Source organism: Silurus meridionalis, chromosome 3, assembly GCF_014805685.1.
Source record: "Silurus meridionalis isolate SWU-2019-XX chromosome 3, ASM1480568v1, whole genome shotgun sequence".
In the NCBI taxonomy this organism is placed as follows: Eukaryota; Metazoa; Chordata; class Actinopteri; order Siluriformes; family Siluridae; genus Silurus; species Silurus meridionalis.
The window spans coordinates 17,233,105-17,246,766 of NC_060886.1; the positions used below are offsets into that span (position 1 = coordinate 17,233,105).

The 13,662-nt window shown below is 35.0% G+C and overlaps 3 protein-coding genes and 1 pseudogene across 6 annotated transcripts; 3 read left to right on the top strand and 1 right to left on the bottom strand.

Annotated features, from left to right (window-relative positions):
- Window positions 1-36: 36 nt before the first annotated feature.
- On the top strand, window positions 37-7,141 carry sgo2 (shugoshin 2). The gene is made up of 7 exons (XM_046845549.1): window positions 37-641; window positions 2,280-2,455; window positions 2,751-2,828; window positions 2,945-2,978; window positions 3,128-5,143; window positions 6,089-6,197; window positions 6,299-7,141. The coding sequence occupies exons 1-7, from the start codon at window positions 581-583 to the stop codon at window positions 6,408-6,410; spliced, it is 2,586 nt and encodes an 861-aa protein (XP_046701505.1). The 5' UTR covers window positions 37-580; the 3' UTR covers window positions 6,411-7,141.
- LOC124383147 (uncharacterized protein C2orf80-like) lies at window positions 6,324-9,803 on the top strand. 2 transcript variants are annotated; one of them, XM_046845553.1, is made up of 9 exons: window positions 6,324-6,393; window positions 7,075-7,212; window positions 7,395-7,476; window positions 7,848-7,924; window positions 8,045-8,132; window positions 8,209-8,286; window positions 8,665-8,752; window positions 8,840-8,946; window positions 9,199-9,803. In XM_046845553.1, exons 2-9 carry the CDS (start codon window positions 7,172-7,174, stop codon window positions 9,265-9,267), a joined length of 630 nt encoding a protein of 209 aa, XP_046701509.1. In that variant the 5' UTR covers window positions 6,324-6,393; window positions 7,075-7,171; the 3' UTR covers window positions 9,268-9,803. The 2 variants fall into 2 exon arrangements, with proteins under 2 accessions (XP_046701509.1, XP_046701508.1); XM_046845552.1 differs by lacking the exon at window positions 6,324-6,393 and adding an exon at window positions 6,783-6,834.
- A 103-nt stretch (window positions 9,804-9,906) lies between these two features.
- On the top strand, window positions 9,907-12,225 carry LOC124383148 (gamma-crystallin M2-like). Of its 3 annotated transcripts, none has more exons than XM_046845555.1 (4): window positions 9,907-10,763; window positions 10,984-11,061; window positions 11,158-11,400; window positions 11,632-12,225. In XM_046845555.1, exons 2-4 carry the CDS (start codon window positions 11,053-11,055, stop codon window positions 11,902-11,904), a joined length of 525 nt encoding a protein of 174 aa, XP_046701511.1. In that variant the 5' UTR covers window positions 9,907-10,763; window positions 10,984-11,052; the 3' UTR covers window positions 11,905-12,225. The 3 variants fall into 3 exon arrangements, with proteins under 3 accessions (XP_046701511.1, XP_046701513.1, XP_046701510.1); XM_046845557.1 differs by having other exon boundaries at window positions 10,989-11,061; XM_046845554.1 differs by having other exon boundaries at window positions 9,907-11,061.
- Window positions 12,226-12,969: 744 nt separating this feature from the next.
- On the bottom strand, window positions 12,970-13,662 carry LOC124382773 (annotated as a pseudogene).

A 13,662-nucleotide genomic window follows, 5' to 3' on the forward strand; every position in this document is an offset into this window, starting at 1 on the left:
TTGATAAAAAATATTATTTCTGCTTTTTTTTACACAATTTTAAAATATTTCTACCACGCGAGTTGTAAAAGTTAAAGCAAGGTTACGGTATAGACAATCTAGCTATTAAGTACAGTTTTTACATTGTCCATTAGAAGGCAGTAGAGAGCTTTTGCGCCGTGTATGTGTGAAAGACAGCGAGCAGAGGAGACGAAGAAGAGTTTGGAGTTTCCGCGGCACTGTTTGGGTTTGAACTGGCGTTAGCGGTTGACTGAGGTTCGGTTACACGCTGCGTTCACAAAGTAAAAATATATTGTGGTCGTGTTTAGACAGTTGCTTTTACTTATATGATTATTTTTCGAACTAATATCTAGTCCATTCGTTAGTTAATTGACGTAATATAACGCTTATATCTTCTAACCAACATTAAGATGGAAACAGCATTAGATTGGTAGTATTTCATATGGCTGGGGTCATGTTGGGTTTCATTGGGATCATGTAGATGTGTTAAAAGTGATAAATACGAATGAAAATATTGCCAATGCGGTTTGACAGCTAACGTTTGTAGAGTATCTCATACGCAGCCTGCACTGTGGTTGCCATGGAGAAGAAACCAAACACAATAAAGCAGACTGCTGCCAAGATAAAGACAAAAATTCACAGTAAGATTTTTTTTCTTTCTCTCACACACACCTTATGTCTTTCATTCATTTATTTATATTCAGATGCAGCTAAGGAACATCTTGAGGACACTGGGCATTAATCAGTGTTGCAGCCTAGTTGAGGGCCAAGTCACTTTCTGGATCTGCTTACGTACATTCTAGGGCTGCAACCAGCGATTATTTTGATAATCGATTAATCGAGCGATTATTTTTCGATTAATAGGGTTTGAAATTATGTTTGTTTGTTTGTTTTGCTTATTCTAACCATATAAAACCCAAATTCAGAGTATTTATGAAAAAGGTGTACAAAAATGCAAAAGCCACATATTGAGTTGAACTATATTCAATTTTTACATTATATAGTGTCTGCTTATTGAGGAGTGCATAGTGGATTTTTCTCGTTTAAACAAATTCACTCATTCTTTCTTAAAAAAAAAAAGAATTGCACTGCGTTTGAGTATGCAAGGTGAAACAATTTGTGTAAATTTTCATTTGTATTGTTTTTAATGATAATTGTAGATGTCAAGTTGACAACCATGCTTAAAAAATAAATAAATAAAATATAATATAACATTGTTTTGACAATTTTTGTAAAAAAAAAAAATATATATATATATATATATATATATATATATATATATATATATATATATATATATATATATATATTTTTTTTTTTCCCAGAAGATATAAGAATCTAAAATATATAATTAATTCAATTTTGTATAATAATTAAATGATGTATGCATACATTAAATATACAAACATTGTAAACAAGCATTTGAACGAGGTAAAGTTTGAAAACACAAGTTAACTGTTGTAGTAGACACATGCTATTGAAAGAGAATGGAACAAAGAAAAGAAGCAGGCTAAAAGCTTTGATTAAAAAAGAAAGAATTGTGTAACCTTTATCTGTGACACCAGTGTTTTATTTTCTTGTGCTTGTGCATCAGTAGCTCTGCTTTGCATAACTTGCAGGTTACAGTTTTCTTTTTTGCACTTAATGTAAAATGCTCTCCTGCCCTGGATGACTTGGGACGCACACTTCGCTGCTCCCATTGACCGTGTACTCTCTGCCATTTCACAAGCGGGTGTCTTATCTTGCTTTCATGCTGAACCGAAATTGAGCAGCCCAACGAATCGATAACGGCATTCGCATACAATGAATTTCATTATTGATTATTACCGTAGACATTCTCACCAAATTTGAAGGAAAAAAGAAAGCCTTTACTTGTCACATACTTTACAGCAGAGTGAATTTGTTTCTCACATTTCCCTGCTTGTTAGGAAGTTGGGCTCAGAGTGCAGGGTGCAGGGCATCCCTCCAGCAGAGACAATTAATGCGTTATTAACCTAGCAACAGTGGAAATTTGGCAGTGGTGGGGCTAGAACTCCTGAGCTTCTTTTCAGTAACCCAGAGCCTTCACCATTGAGCCACCTCCCGTGCCAAATTAGGGTCATTAATCTACCCATGGGAGGTGGCAAGCAGCCTGCACTAAGTATTTTAAGCTCAGGATCAGAATAGGGACCCAGAAGATGTGAGATGGCAACAATACCCACTGCCACATCATGACATCTTTTTTTTTTTTTTTGGTCAAGTAATCTAAATGATCTGACTGATTTCGTTTTCTCTTTCAGACACATCATCGTTCTTTAAGCTCTCTTTGAAAACCAACAACAAGGCCCTTGCCTTGGCTCTGGTTGCTCAGAAAGAGAAATCCAAGCAGCTTGAAATGGAAACGGTGCGTTTACAGAAAGATCTGCAGAACCTCAGGTTTGATCTTGCCATACAGCGTCATAAAAATACAAAAATGGTGAGTCTGGCATTCACGGGATGCACAGCAGCAGTCATGCTAATGGCAGTTTTTATTTATTTTGTATGTTTTATATAAAAAATGTAAGATGTTAGATTGAAAAATTACAGTTTAATCTTGCTGTTTAAGCCAATGGGTAAATATGTTCTTCACAATTTTAGTGTTTATTTATTTATTTATTTATTTATTTATTTATTTATTTATTTTTATCTGTAATGAAAGCCTGTATGGTCTGCTATAAAGGTTATTGGTATATGAGTATAATAGTCAACCTTTTTTTTTTTTTTTAACATAGTTAAGGGTTCTGCGTGAATTTTATAATAACTCCTTCAACTTTATGGCTAAGGCAGTGGACCTATTTTCCAAAGAAGAGGTAATATATTACTTTTATATTATATGTGGTCAGTGCATACAACTATCTTTGGAGGGAATGTTTGCAATATAGCTGCATTTTATAATAATTCATATTTTATAAATATTTCATATTAGGGTGCTGAGAGCGCAGACACTGAGATCCCAGAAGGTATGAAGATTTAATAAATGATGTGTAATAGACGACTTTGTACAAAAGAAAACCGTTCTGTATTTTTTGTGCTTTTCTTTCATAATATGTGCTGTTGAAATTTTTGTGAAATTTTGTGAAATTTTTTTGTTTGTGTGTTTGTTTTAAAGAGTCTTCTCAGACTGAGAAAGATGCAACATCATTGTTACCTGGGCAAAAAAACAGAACCAGTCTATACAAATCAGGGCAACAGAAGAACACAGAGGGCCCTAGTGGAAAAGTGTCGATGCTGAATGATGATCAGCCTCATAGTTCTTCACCTCAGAGCAAGGAAAAGCCACATAGTCCAAAGGTTGACAATACAGCACCTCAAAATGCTCTGTATGAGTCAGAGATGGAGATCACTGTAGTTGATAATGTTGCTGAAATTGTCACAGTTCAGACCAAGCCAAAGAAAAGTTGTAAGATTGATCAGAGGAAAACAAGCAAAAACAGTGATCCGTGTTCAGCACGGAGTAGAGAGAGCATTGTGCTGAATTATGATCAAGAAGCGATGGAGTCCTCTTGTCCAAAAAGTACAACTGTGAATACGTCTATGCGAACATCTTGTGAAACAGACCTTCAAACAAATACACACAACAAGAGTGAAGAAGAGAGTTTGCCTCAGCGTGTAGAGCTTCTGCATGTGGAGGAAGAATCGGTCACTGCACAAAGAAAGACTCACGTCACATCTCGCTACACAAAAAGCAACAGGAGATTAGATTCTCAAAAGCTCTTCGCAGGATATACCAATAAAAAGCAAATCTATGTCATTCCTCCACACGAGTCCAGCTTTACTTCTGCCAGTAATGATTTAGAGGATTATTTTAGTGACCAAGGAGTCCAAAGTCATAGGAGGAGCAAGGAAAGTTTATATGACTCTATGTCTAAAGACAAAGACATTGAAAGTGAAGCTGAAATGCTGAAACCACAAAACAACAGTGAAAACAGCAGGAAAACATACGTAATCCCACACAGTTCAAGACCACAGGACAGGAGGACTAAAGTTTCTTCTTTCAGTATTGATCTTAGTGTAAAGGAGAGTTCTAAATGTATTGATTTTCACAATGATGTCCAGGAAATCTGTTCCGAAAAGCGGCAAAGCATGCAGTCAACTCAGTCACTGTCTCGGACAGGAGAATGCAACACACTAAGAAACAGAGGAACATATGTGATCCATACAGGTCAAATTTCTGCCTGCAATGACCCCCCGATTCATACATTAGACACTCATACACATGTCACATCTAGGGAAACAGCAAATGAAATTTCTTTGCAAAGTACAAATACTGACCAGTGTTCCTCAGGGATGCAATCAGATCAAGAGGTGTCTCATTTACCTGAAAACAGAAAGGCTGTCTGTGATGAGAATGTTTTTGACAATCTATTTGATCATTCTCCAATAGGGCACACAAAAGCCAAGAAGCCTAAGACAGCAGTGCCAAAAGAAAGAAAGAAGAATTTTACAACAAAAGAAAATGCATCAACAAAGAGAAGACATAAGTATAGCTTTACTCAGACTGGTGACATTTTGCCAAAAGAAATTCCATTACCAGCAGACAACAAAAAGAAAAACAGCACATCCACTAATTTGTTCCAGGAGGTAACAGAAAGCCTACATTCTTCTGCTCACGAGGAAGCCTTTATGGATGAGCCTGCAACTGAGACTGGGGACACAAACAGCACTCATTTGAGACACTTTGACCATAATGATGATTTGGATACTATTAATGACATTGACATAAATTTGAAAGATGCCAGTCAAAAGCATCACAATACCCAAAACGCCAAGAGCAAGTGTAGAGAAACTTATGTTGTCTTGTCCAATTGCAATTCACAGTTAAACGGAAAGGAAAATGTTCCTTTTATGAGCAGCAATGAAGAGGGGTTAATTGCAGATAGGACATTTGTTCCTCATCAGGACAGTGACAGTCAATCGACACCGATAAGAGCAGAGCAGGTTAGGCAGAAACACAGTGGATTATTCTCTGAAGACAGGCCACCTTGGGAATCTCTGGATTATGGCTCCACTGAAAGTTTTATGTCTGACAGTCCGGTGACTATCCAGAAGAATACACAAGAGATTTCATCAGAAACTATGAACATTTATGAGGAACCTGAGTGGAATATGTCTCACCTATCTCCAGGTAACTATTGATTGGTTATTTATTTGTTTGTTTATATTTGATAGGTGGGGCACAAACCAGAAAAGTATTCTCCTCTTGTTTGGAAACTGCAATTGAATTGAATGATGATGCCACAGCTATTCATGACTGGGAGTTCAATTGAGTTCAGTGCACTTTTTATGTCAAATGTACACTGATCAGGCATCACTTTATGGCCACCGATCAGGCATAACATCGCCACTTGCCGAATATTGTGTTGGAATCCTTGCAGCAAAACAGTCCTGACCCGTAGAGCCTTAATAGGATTAACTTCTTCAGCATTAACTTCTACAGAAACTCATCTGTTGGATCAGACCACATGGATCAGCCTTGATCCTGTCGCCAGTTCACCACTCTTTCACACCATACCTTCCTTGGACCACTTTTGATAGATACAGACTGAGTGACATTTAGGATCTGTATTGTTAGTGAGCCTTTAACCAGCTGTAGTTTAGGCTTCAGGGACCAAAACCAGGTAAGAAGTCCACTAATTGGAGATTAATTGAGATTGCTGCTTAACATATCCCACCCATTAACAGGTGCCATGATGAAGAGATAATCATTGTATTCACTCACCAGTCATAAGGTTATAAGGTCATAATATTATGCCTGATTGGTGTGAATGTGTGTGAATCCTTGCATGTGAAAGAGGTCAGTTAGCACTTCTTTTAAGTGTCATCAGCTGCATGGGTAGCAGTTTGAAAAGATGTGATTAGCTACTTCATATATTTAAGAGAATACTTATGGCTTTACTCTCCGATTAGTAGCAGTCATATGGTAGGGGGATGCTAGATAGTGAATGTATATAGCAAATATTATTACAATAATAATAATAATAATAATAATATATTTTTATTATTATTGTCAAAATAATAATCTTGTCAGATCACATGATAATTTTTGTAATGTTTTATGTTTAAATTATAGATGGGAGGGCAATGAAGAGCTTAACAAACACAGACTTGACTGCCAATCCATTGGGCCGATCCCGTAGGAAAGCAGCTCCCGTGTCCTACAAGGAGCCGCCTCTCAACTGGTGAGAGATCTTTTGTTGTTCTTCTATACATGAAAAGTTTAAGCTCTAGGTGCTTTGTTACGTTCATATTGCTTTTTAATTGTTTTTTCTTCATTTTGCAGCAAAATGAGGCGTGGAGACAAGTTCTCAGACACCAAATTCTTACATTCACCAGTGTATAAAGATAAAAAGAAGAAAAGTTTAAGAAAAATGCAGAGTAAATGCCCAATTTAAGTAGGATTTATACAGTTATTATATACTCTTAACCTTTACGTTGATTGTATTTCTTTTTTTTTTTTTTTTTTTTTAACATTTATTTCAATATATTTTTGCATAAAAAATTTTAGCATTTAAATACCCTGTCATTATAGAGCAATTATGAGAACACTTTGCTTAAATCACCTATAGAATTTAATCTCTCTATCGGTTGCTATGGTAGTGGCGTGTTGACGTGACTGTCGGGTAGTGAATGAATAATACAGAATGTGTTCACCTGAGACGTGTGCTGTAGCTGCAGAATAGAGTTGTTTTTGTACCTTCTATTATACACAGTAACAAGTGGCTAGATTCTGTTTTGTTTTGTTTGTTTTTTTTTGTAAATTTTTTTTTTTTTTTTTTTACTTTTCTTGTATGTGTTGAATGTGTTCAGGAGCATTTGGTGAGTTTGACTGTTTTATTATTTGAGTCAAATTAAAAGACTTCTCATCTGTGGTTTTTCATATAATTGCAGCTTTTATTTTTTTTTAGTTTTTCTGAGCTAAACTGCTGTTTGTGTAATGATTTTGAAAGTTTGCACATATTTAATCAAAATCGGATTTTCTGCATTGTGTATAGCCCGTGGAGGTTATTAACCAAGAGGTGATTGGAGCCTGAAATGTTGTTCTTTTTTTTTTTTTAGTGTACAGTGCTTTTTTTCCCACATTATTTCAGTGTGTACATTTGGAAATAAATGTCCTTCTGATCCAGTCCTGATTGTTTTGTTGGTCTTGTGCAACATGGAAACCAGACAAGTGAAGCGAAGCATTGAAGCCCTGCTGTAAGTCCCCCACGATGCATTAATGAAACACCTAGTTTAAAAAAGTCTATACTCCATAGTGCTATTTATGAATATAATAGAATTTGTATAGGTATAAGTAAGAGGCAGCAATCAATAAAACATACTTTGTTTTTTGTGATTAATGTGACTTCTGTGAAAGAATATATATTTTTTTTTATGAGTGGTCATTATATTGGACAAAAAATCCGGGAAAATGACTTTGACCCAACAGGGAAAGGCTCTTCCTCGATGCTGGATAATTTGGTAAGAATTTGAATTATTAAATAAAAAGCTTTATTCAGTATATACAGTAAGTATATTATGGTGGTGTTGGAGAAATATTTTGTGTTAAATAGTTATTTGACCGATCACTGTTTAAGGCTCAATATGTAAGTGTTTCATGATGGAATAAATAAATAATCAAGAAAATATGCATAAAATGCTATATAGTTGCAATAACAGTTTTTAAAGTTTTTTTATTATCCCACAGTTTTATTTTGTTCACTTTGCAGTTAGTTTTGGATTGTTCCTGTGATGCGTTCTCTGGTATTAATTGAACTAGAGATGGTTGCATTATTGATAATATATTAGATCACAACTAATATATTAAGTTGTCTCTATGTCTTTATATACAGGCTCATTATGATTTAGCCATAAATGTGGCTTTATGGTATCTGAATGAGAAAAAAGGTGCTGACATGAATGAACTTATGTAAGTAATTTCTTTTGTGTGATTAGTGGAAATAAATAAATTACACTTTATTTTTGCATCTTGAGTGTTTTGGAGTTCTATATATGCTGGCAGAACATTACCTCTGTACTGTTTTTGCAGAGGAGCCATCAGTCCCAGCCACAATAACTGTTCTAACCGACTGGAAAGAGAGGCTATAATCCTTTCATCCTTTGCAGGAATGATTTTGGTTTGTACATTTGACAGAGTAATATATAAAGCTCATTAATCAGTCAAATAAATGCTTATATTTTTCTTTATTCTAGAATAGCTTGCCTGTGACTGACATCCTGTCACTGTATAGCTGCAAGCCATCTGTCTCCTGCCCTTATCCAGACACTAAAGTAAATACATACATGCACAAATATCATATTCATATTAAGAATTTCAAAAGTGCATTGTATTAAAATAGGTGTTAGAGTTAAATCAGTTAAGACTGCTACATACTGCTATATACTTAAACACAATCATTTAATAATAATATACATTGTTAATCAGTTTATGTTGTAGAACAGGATGCTCAATTTTATGGGTCAATGATCCACTCTATTTGGTGGTTTCCCTGCTCATGTCAATACTTCCTAAACTTTCTAGCCTTGCCTAATATCCTGGTAAGTTAAATGGATAGAATGGGACTAAAACTGTTCTGAACGCTCACCTAGCATGACTGCAGTAGGGAACTATTGTGTCTTCTCCCCATCTCACTCTTGTGACTTCCACAGAGCAACATCATTCATCCTTTCTCCTTATCCTATCACCCATTTGCCATGCTCAGTTCATTTAAGGCAGTAGACCGTTCAAGAAAGCACAGTAAGCACTGTATATGACACTGCACTTTGACTATTCGTTTTCATTTCCTGATATCTGTGCATTACAAAAAAAAGTATTCTTTTCCAGCACAGATGCTGAAAAGGTGGAAAGCTCTGCGTAACAAAAGAGCATCAGCAGAGCAGGAGAAGCAGATGGTGTCCTCCCCAACCCCCTCTTCTCCATCATCTTTTAGTGTGAGTCTTAAAGAATCTCCTAATATATCTGTCCATAAGGAATTCTCTTTTTCATTGTATTACATATTTATTATTTAGCTATCCATTATGAACCTCATTCATTCACTATGAATTGCTACTACAGCTGAACAAATTAAAGAATATATAATGTAGTATCATATAGCTCCGGAGACTGATTCGTAGACCAGACTGAACTCATTTGTGTCACAACCTAATCCTTTTATTTAATGATCTGTCCTCTGTTGTGTACAGGACAGTGTGGATTCATTGAAAGAGCAAACAAAGCACTATGAAGGCTCAGAAGAATCGCAGCAGGACTGAAGACTACTCACCCAGATAATCTTTAAAGCGTTCTGTTATTACTATATATATGTTTTACATTTATTTTTTATCTTTAAAAATACAACCGAGTTACAACCTTTTAGAAGCCTTAGCTTATGTTTAGTAATGTAAGTAAAAGCCAACACTTAATAAACTGTATTAATATGAAATATTTGCATATAGTAAAATGTGCCTTACGCTTTCAACCTTAAAATTGTGTCCTACTGGCAGATAATGTTGCATCTTTCTAGAAATAAATGCTTTAAATATACAAATTTATTATTTCAGCACATCAGGAAACAAAAAGACAAATCTGCATGCCTTGGTTTCACCTGACTAGGCTTTTTCAGGAGCTTGTACACTGCAGCTTTTACTGGAAACTCTAATGTTGTTGTGTGACTATTGTGGGTAACAGAATCATGATTGTAAAATACTTGAAAAGGTGTGCTGAGAGTGGGGTTTTTTAGATGGTGTATTTCTGGTCTGGAAAAGTGGGTACTGCACCAGATTTTACACCAATAAATAGCTTAAATATATGGTTGTGTTTAACATTTTGTTTGTTTTGGTTGGTTTCTTTCTGAGAAGGGATTGTATTGAACTGTATCATCACAGTAACCAGCAACTATTCTAAATATTCAAATACTCTTTTCTAAGGATAAATACTTACTTGATTTTTACAAGAACTGCATAAAAAATGAGGTTCTTGGATCATTGGGCAGGTGAAAGAGTTAATTTTATTATATATGTTAAAAAGCACCATATATGTTGACATCACTGCCCAATTTATAGACAAAACAAAATGCTGTCCATCATTTGGGGTTGTTTTCTATCTCTTTTGGAGTGGTTTATCCCACAATAACACTTAGCAAAGTGTTTTATTTCTCTTATACCACAGCAAATTGCTTATCAATACAATATTTAACAAAGTACATGTTGTACATTTCAACCATTAATAATACATTTAATGTTGTGTACCCAGGATAAAGAGGTTTATCTTATCATTTATTATAACAGTTATAAACATATAAATAATTCTTTGTTAAACAACATTTGATACTTTTATCGCTGTATTAATCTTAAGACTATGTGGAGCGCCATACAAGTCATTCCGAACTGACCTGTTACTATTAAGGATTAACATACATATGGAATTGACTGCATTATTACCAACCTGAGTTTGCGTTTATGCCAGTACTACTGTGTGAGCCAGACAAAAAAAACATTACATAGGACCTGAGTTTTTCTATGCAATGATTATCAAGTAATCTGCACGGAATTGTGTTTGTCTCAAGTGACTAAAAATGTAACTATTTGATACACAATCATTTCATACATTAACACAGATAGATGATGCCTCTGATTCTTTGACCAAATGCAGGGGTCTACAGCTGCGGTGTTCTTTAAATGAATGGAATACACAAGTCGGTTGATGAAGCCCCCGTGAACTGTAGTCATGAAACCAGCACTGTGAAGTCTGTGGAACAGAATATTTGCAGGTGGCTTATACATGAGGCTGGGACTGAGAATTTGGTCTCACTGTCACACAGCATTTTAATGCAACATGAACATTCCATATTGTTTTGTTACTATTGTAACATGGACTACAGTGGAAACCTCACCAGTCTTTTCCCTTTGTCTATATGTACATGGAAAAAATAAAACGACTAGTAATGTATTCATGCTTCAAATTACAGCACCAGTGTTGTTTTGTAACAGAACAGTTAGTCCCCTATAGCTGTGCAGATCTATAAAAGCTTAGGAAACAGAATCTCTCTACCAGACATCATGGGAAAGGTGGGATTTTTTTTATATCACAGTTTGCATTAAACTTAAGCATTATCTGCCTTTCAGTATTCTTATGAGTAATATGACCATTGCTTTATATTCCAGATTATTTTTTACGAGGACAGAAATTTCCAAGGCCGTATTTATGCGTGCAGCAGCGACTGCACAGATCTACACTCCTATTTTAACCACTGCAACTCCATCAGAGTGGAGAGTGGTTGCTTCATGATTTATGAAAAGCCAAATTACGTAGGTCACCAGTATTTTATGAAAAAAGGTGACTATCCTGATTTACACAGTTGGATGGGTGTCAGCACTAGTATCAGATCCTGTTGCATAATTCCACCGGTATGCTTTATCCAGAATATTTGGTCTATAATGGTTTCTGTAGAATATCTAAATCCAACATAGAAATATCTTATATTTTTATTTTATTTTTTTAAACATATGTCTTTCATATTTCAAATTGCACACAAGAGCAAAATTATTTTCTCCCACACCTGTTAAATGATAATTACAAATGATCTGTATCTTTTATTGTGTATCATATATTCTGACTACATTTTTATTTGATTTTAGTACACTGGCTTATACAGATTAAGACTCTATGAAAAGCCTGACTTTAATGGTCACATGATGGAGTTCGGGGACGATTGTACCTGTGTTTCGGACCGTTTCCATCACCGCCATGTTTACTCCTGTAAAGTAAAGAATGGCTACTGGATCTTCTATGAGTATCCCAATTACAAAGGCAGGCAGTACTTCCTGAAACCTGGAGACTATAGGAGATATCGTGACTGGGGTGCTACGTGTTCCATTGTAGGCTCTTTCAGACGCATCACTGATTTCTAAGTACTGTTCTTTCTATTAAAGAGTAAACTTTCCTTCACAGAAATCCATGTTATGACTTTTGAATCCATGTTTGATTTTCTACAAATACAGTACAACTGTAACTGTAGATAAGTGGTGCATTATCTTGATCATACTCATCTTTCTTTGAAACTGTAATGTTAACAATAAAAATGTGCTCATTGGAACAATATAAATTATACTTATATTTGATATAATTATAGCAAACAGCAAATGAATTGATGGTAAGACAAAATAAAAATTTCCAAATTGTTGCTGCAAAAGAAAGTTGCTGTTTTAGTTTTTATTCATAAATTTGCATTCATTTCCTGTTACACTATTTGTGCAAATAAATGTTACTAAAAGTATATTACATTAATCACTATATATTATGCTGTGCATAAACTATTAACCAATGGTTTTGTCACCTTCTTCTTCTTTTTTGTCTCATTATTATTCTTGTTCCTGTTATTATATTATTGCATTGGGCCAAAATTTTAGTACTTAAATGCCATTGTCTACCCATAACACTTTTTGGAAACTTAAATGTCCACACATCATCACACGTCCAAATCTTTAACCACTGTTAAGTGTCACTGCAAGACACCAATCAAAATGGCAACAAGTTTAGTGGTTATCCTGGTACCTGTAGCACTGCAGTCCTGGTTGTCTGTGGGAACCTTTAATAGGGGAATTTCACTAATCAATGTAATAAAACAAATATGCATGTTTATTACTTTGCATTTATCAGAAGAACAGAAAAATGATATTCACTATTGAATCTGCATATTGTAAAATAAATTCTACACCAGGTATAGCAATATCCTTTAATATGTAGTTGTAAAAAAAACCCTCATATTTTCCTATTTAAAATGTTATAATTCACTCTTTTTTCTAGATGATTGCTTATTAATGCATGTGAATTTTATAGAATCATTGTTATCCTGGGACAGCATTAACCTATTTATTAGATTTTTTAATTAAGCATAGTACATACACTCAGTACAACCAAATAAAATAATTAATTCACTGTTATTGGTCAGACTCCATTGATCATATTTTAGTCACTCAGTTTAAGTAGGTAACACGTTTGATGGAACCAATCTTTGGGGTCATGGCACCCCAGACATTTCCTGTATTTACCAGGTTTTAGCAGATACTGTCTGCCTCTGTAATTGTGATGCTCATAAATGCAGGAATGAATGTCACTATAGTATAGATCATAGACAGATGGACATTTATCATTAAACTCCATCATCTGTCCAGCAAGTCTGAACGCTCATTGATCCTCATTCTATGAGACCATTTTTGCTAGGGACAAAAATGATCTTATATTACAGAAAATGAACAATATAAATATATTTCTATTCAACAGTGAGGATCACTTGCGTTAGCATGTGACAGGATCTGACACAGTCATTAAAACCCAGCCACTATTGATAATCAGGATATTCCCCTCTGTGGAGAAAGTTCTGGTAGCCCATAAAGTTTGGCCGTTCATACGCCATCCAGTACCCATTCTCTACCCAAATGGAATTGCATCAGCTGAAATAGGAGAATAGATCGGCACAGTCGTTGCTGCAATCATAGGAACGGCCCTGAAAGTTCCTATACTCGTAGAACACAATCTGTATGCAAATATATATATTTTTTTGTTTAATTGAACAGTTAAAACGTATTAGCTCTTCACGTGCAGATGTTAATACAAAAATTCTTATAAACAGTATTAAAAAAGAGGATCTGTAAGCTTACCTTTCCCAT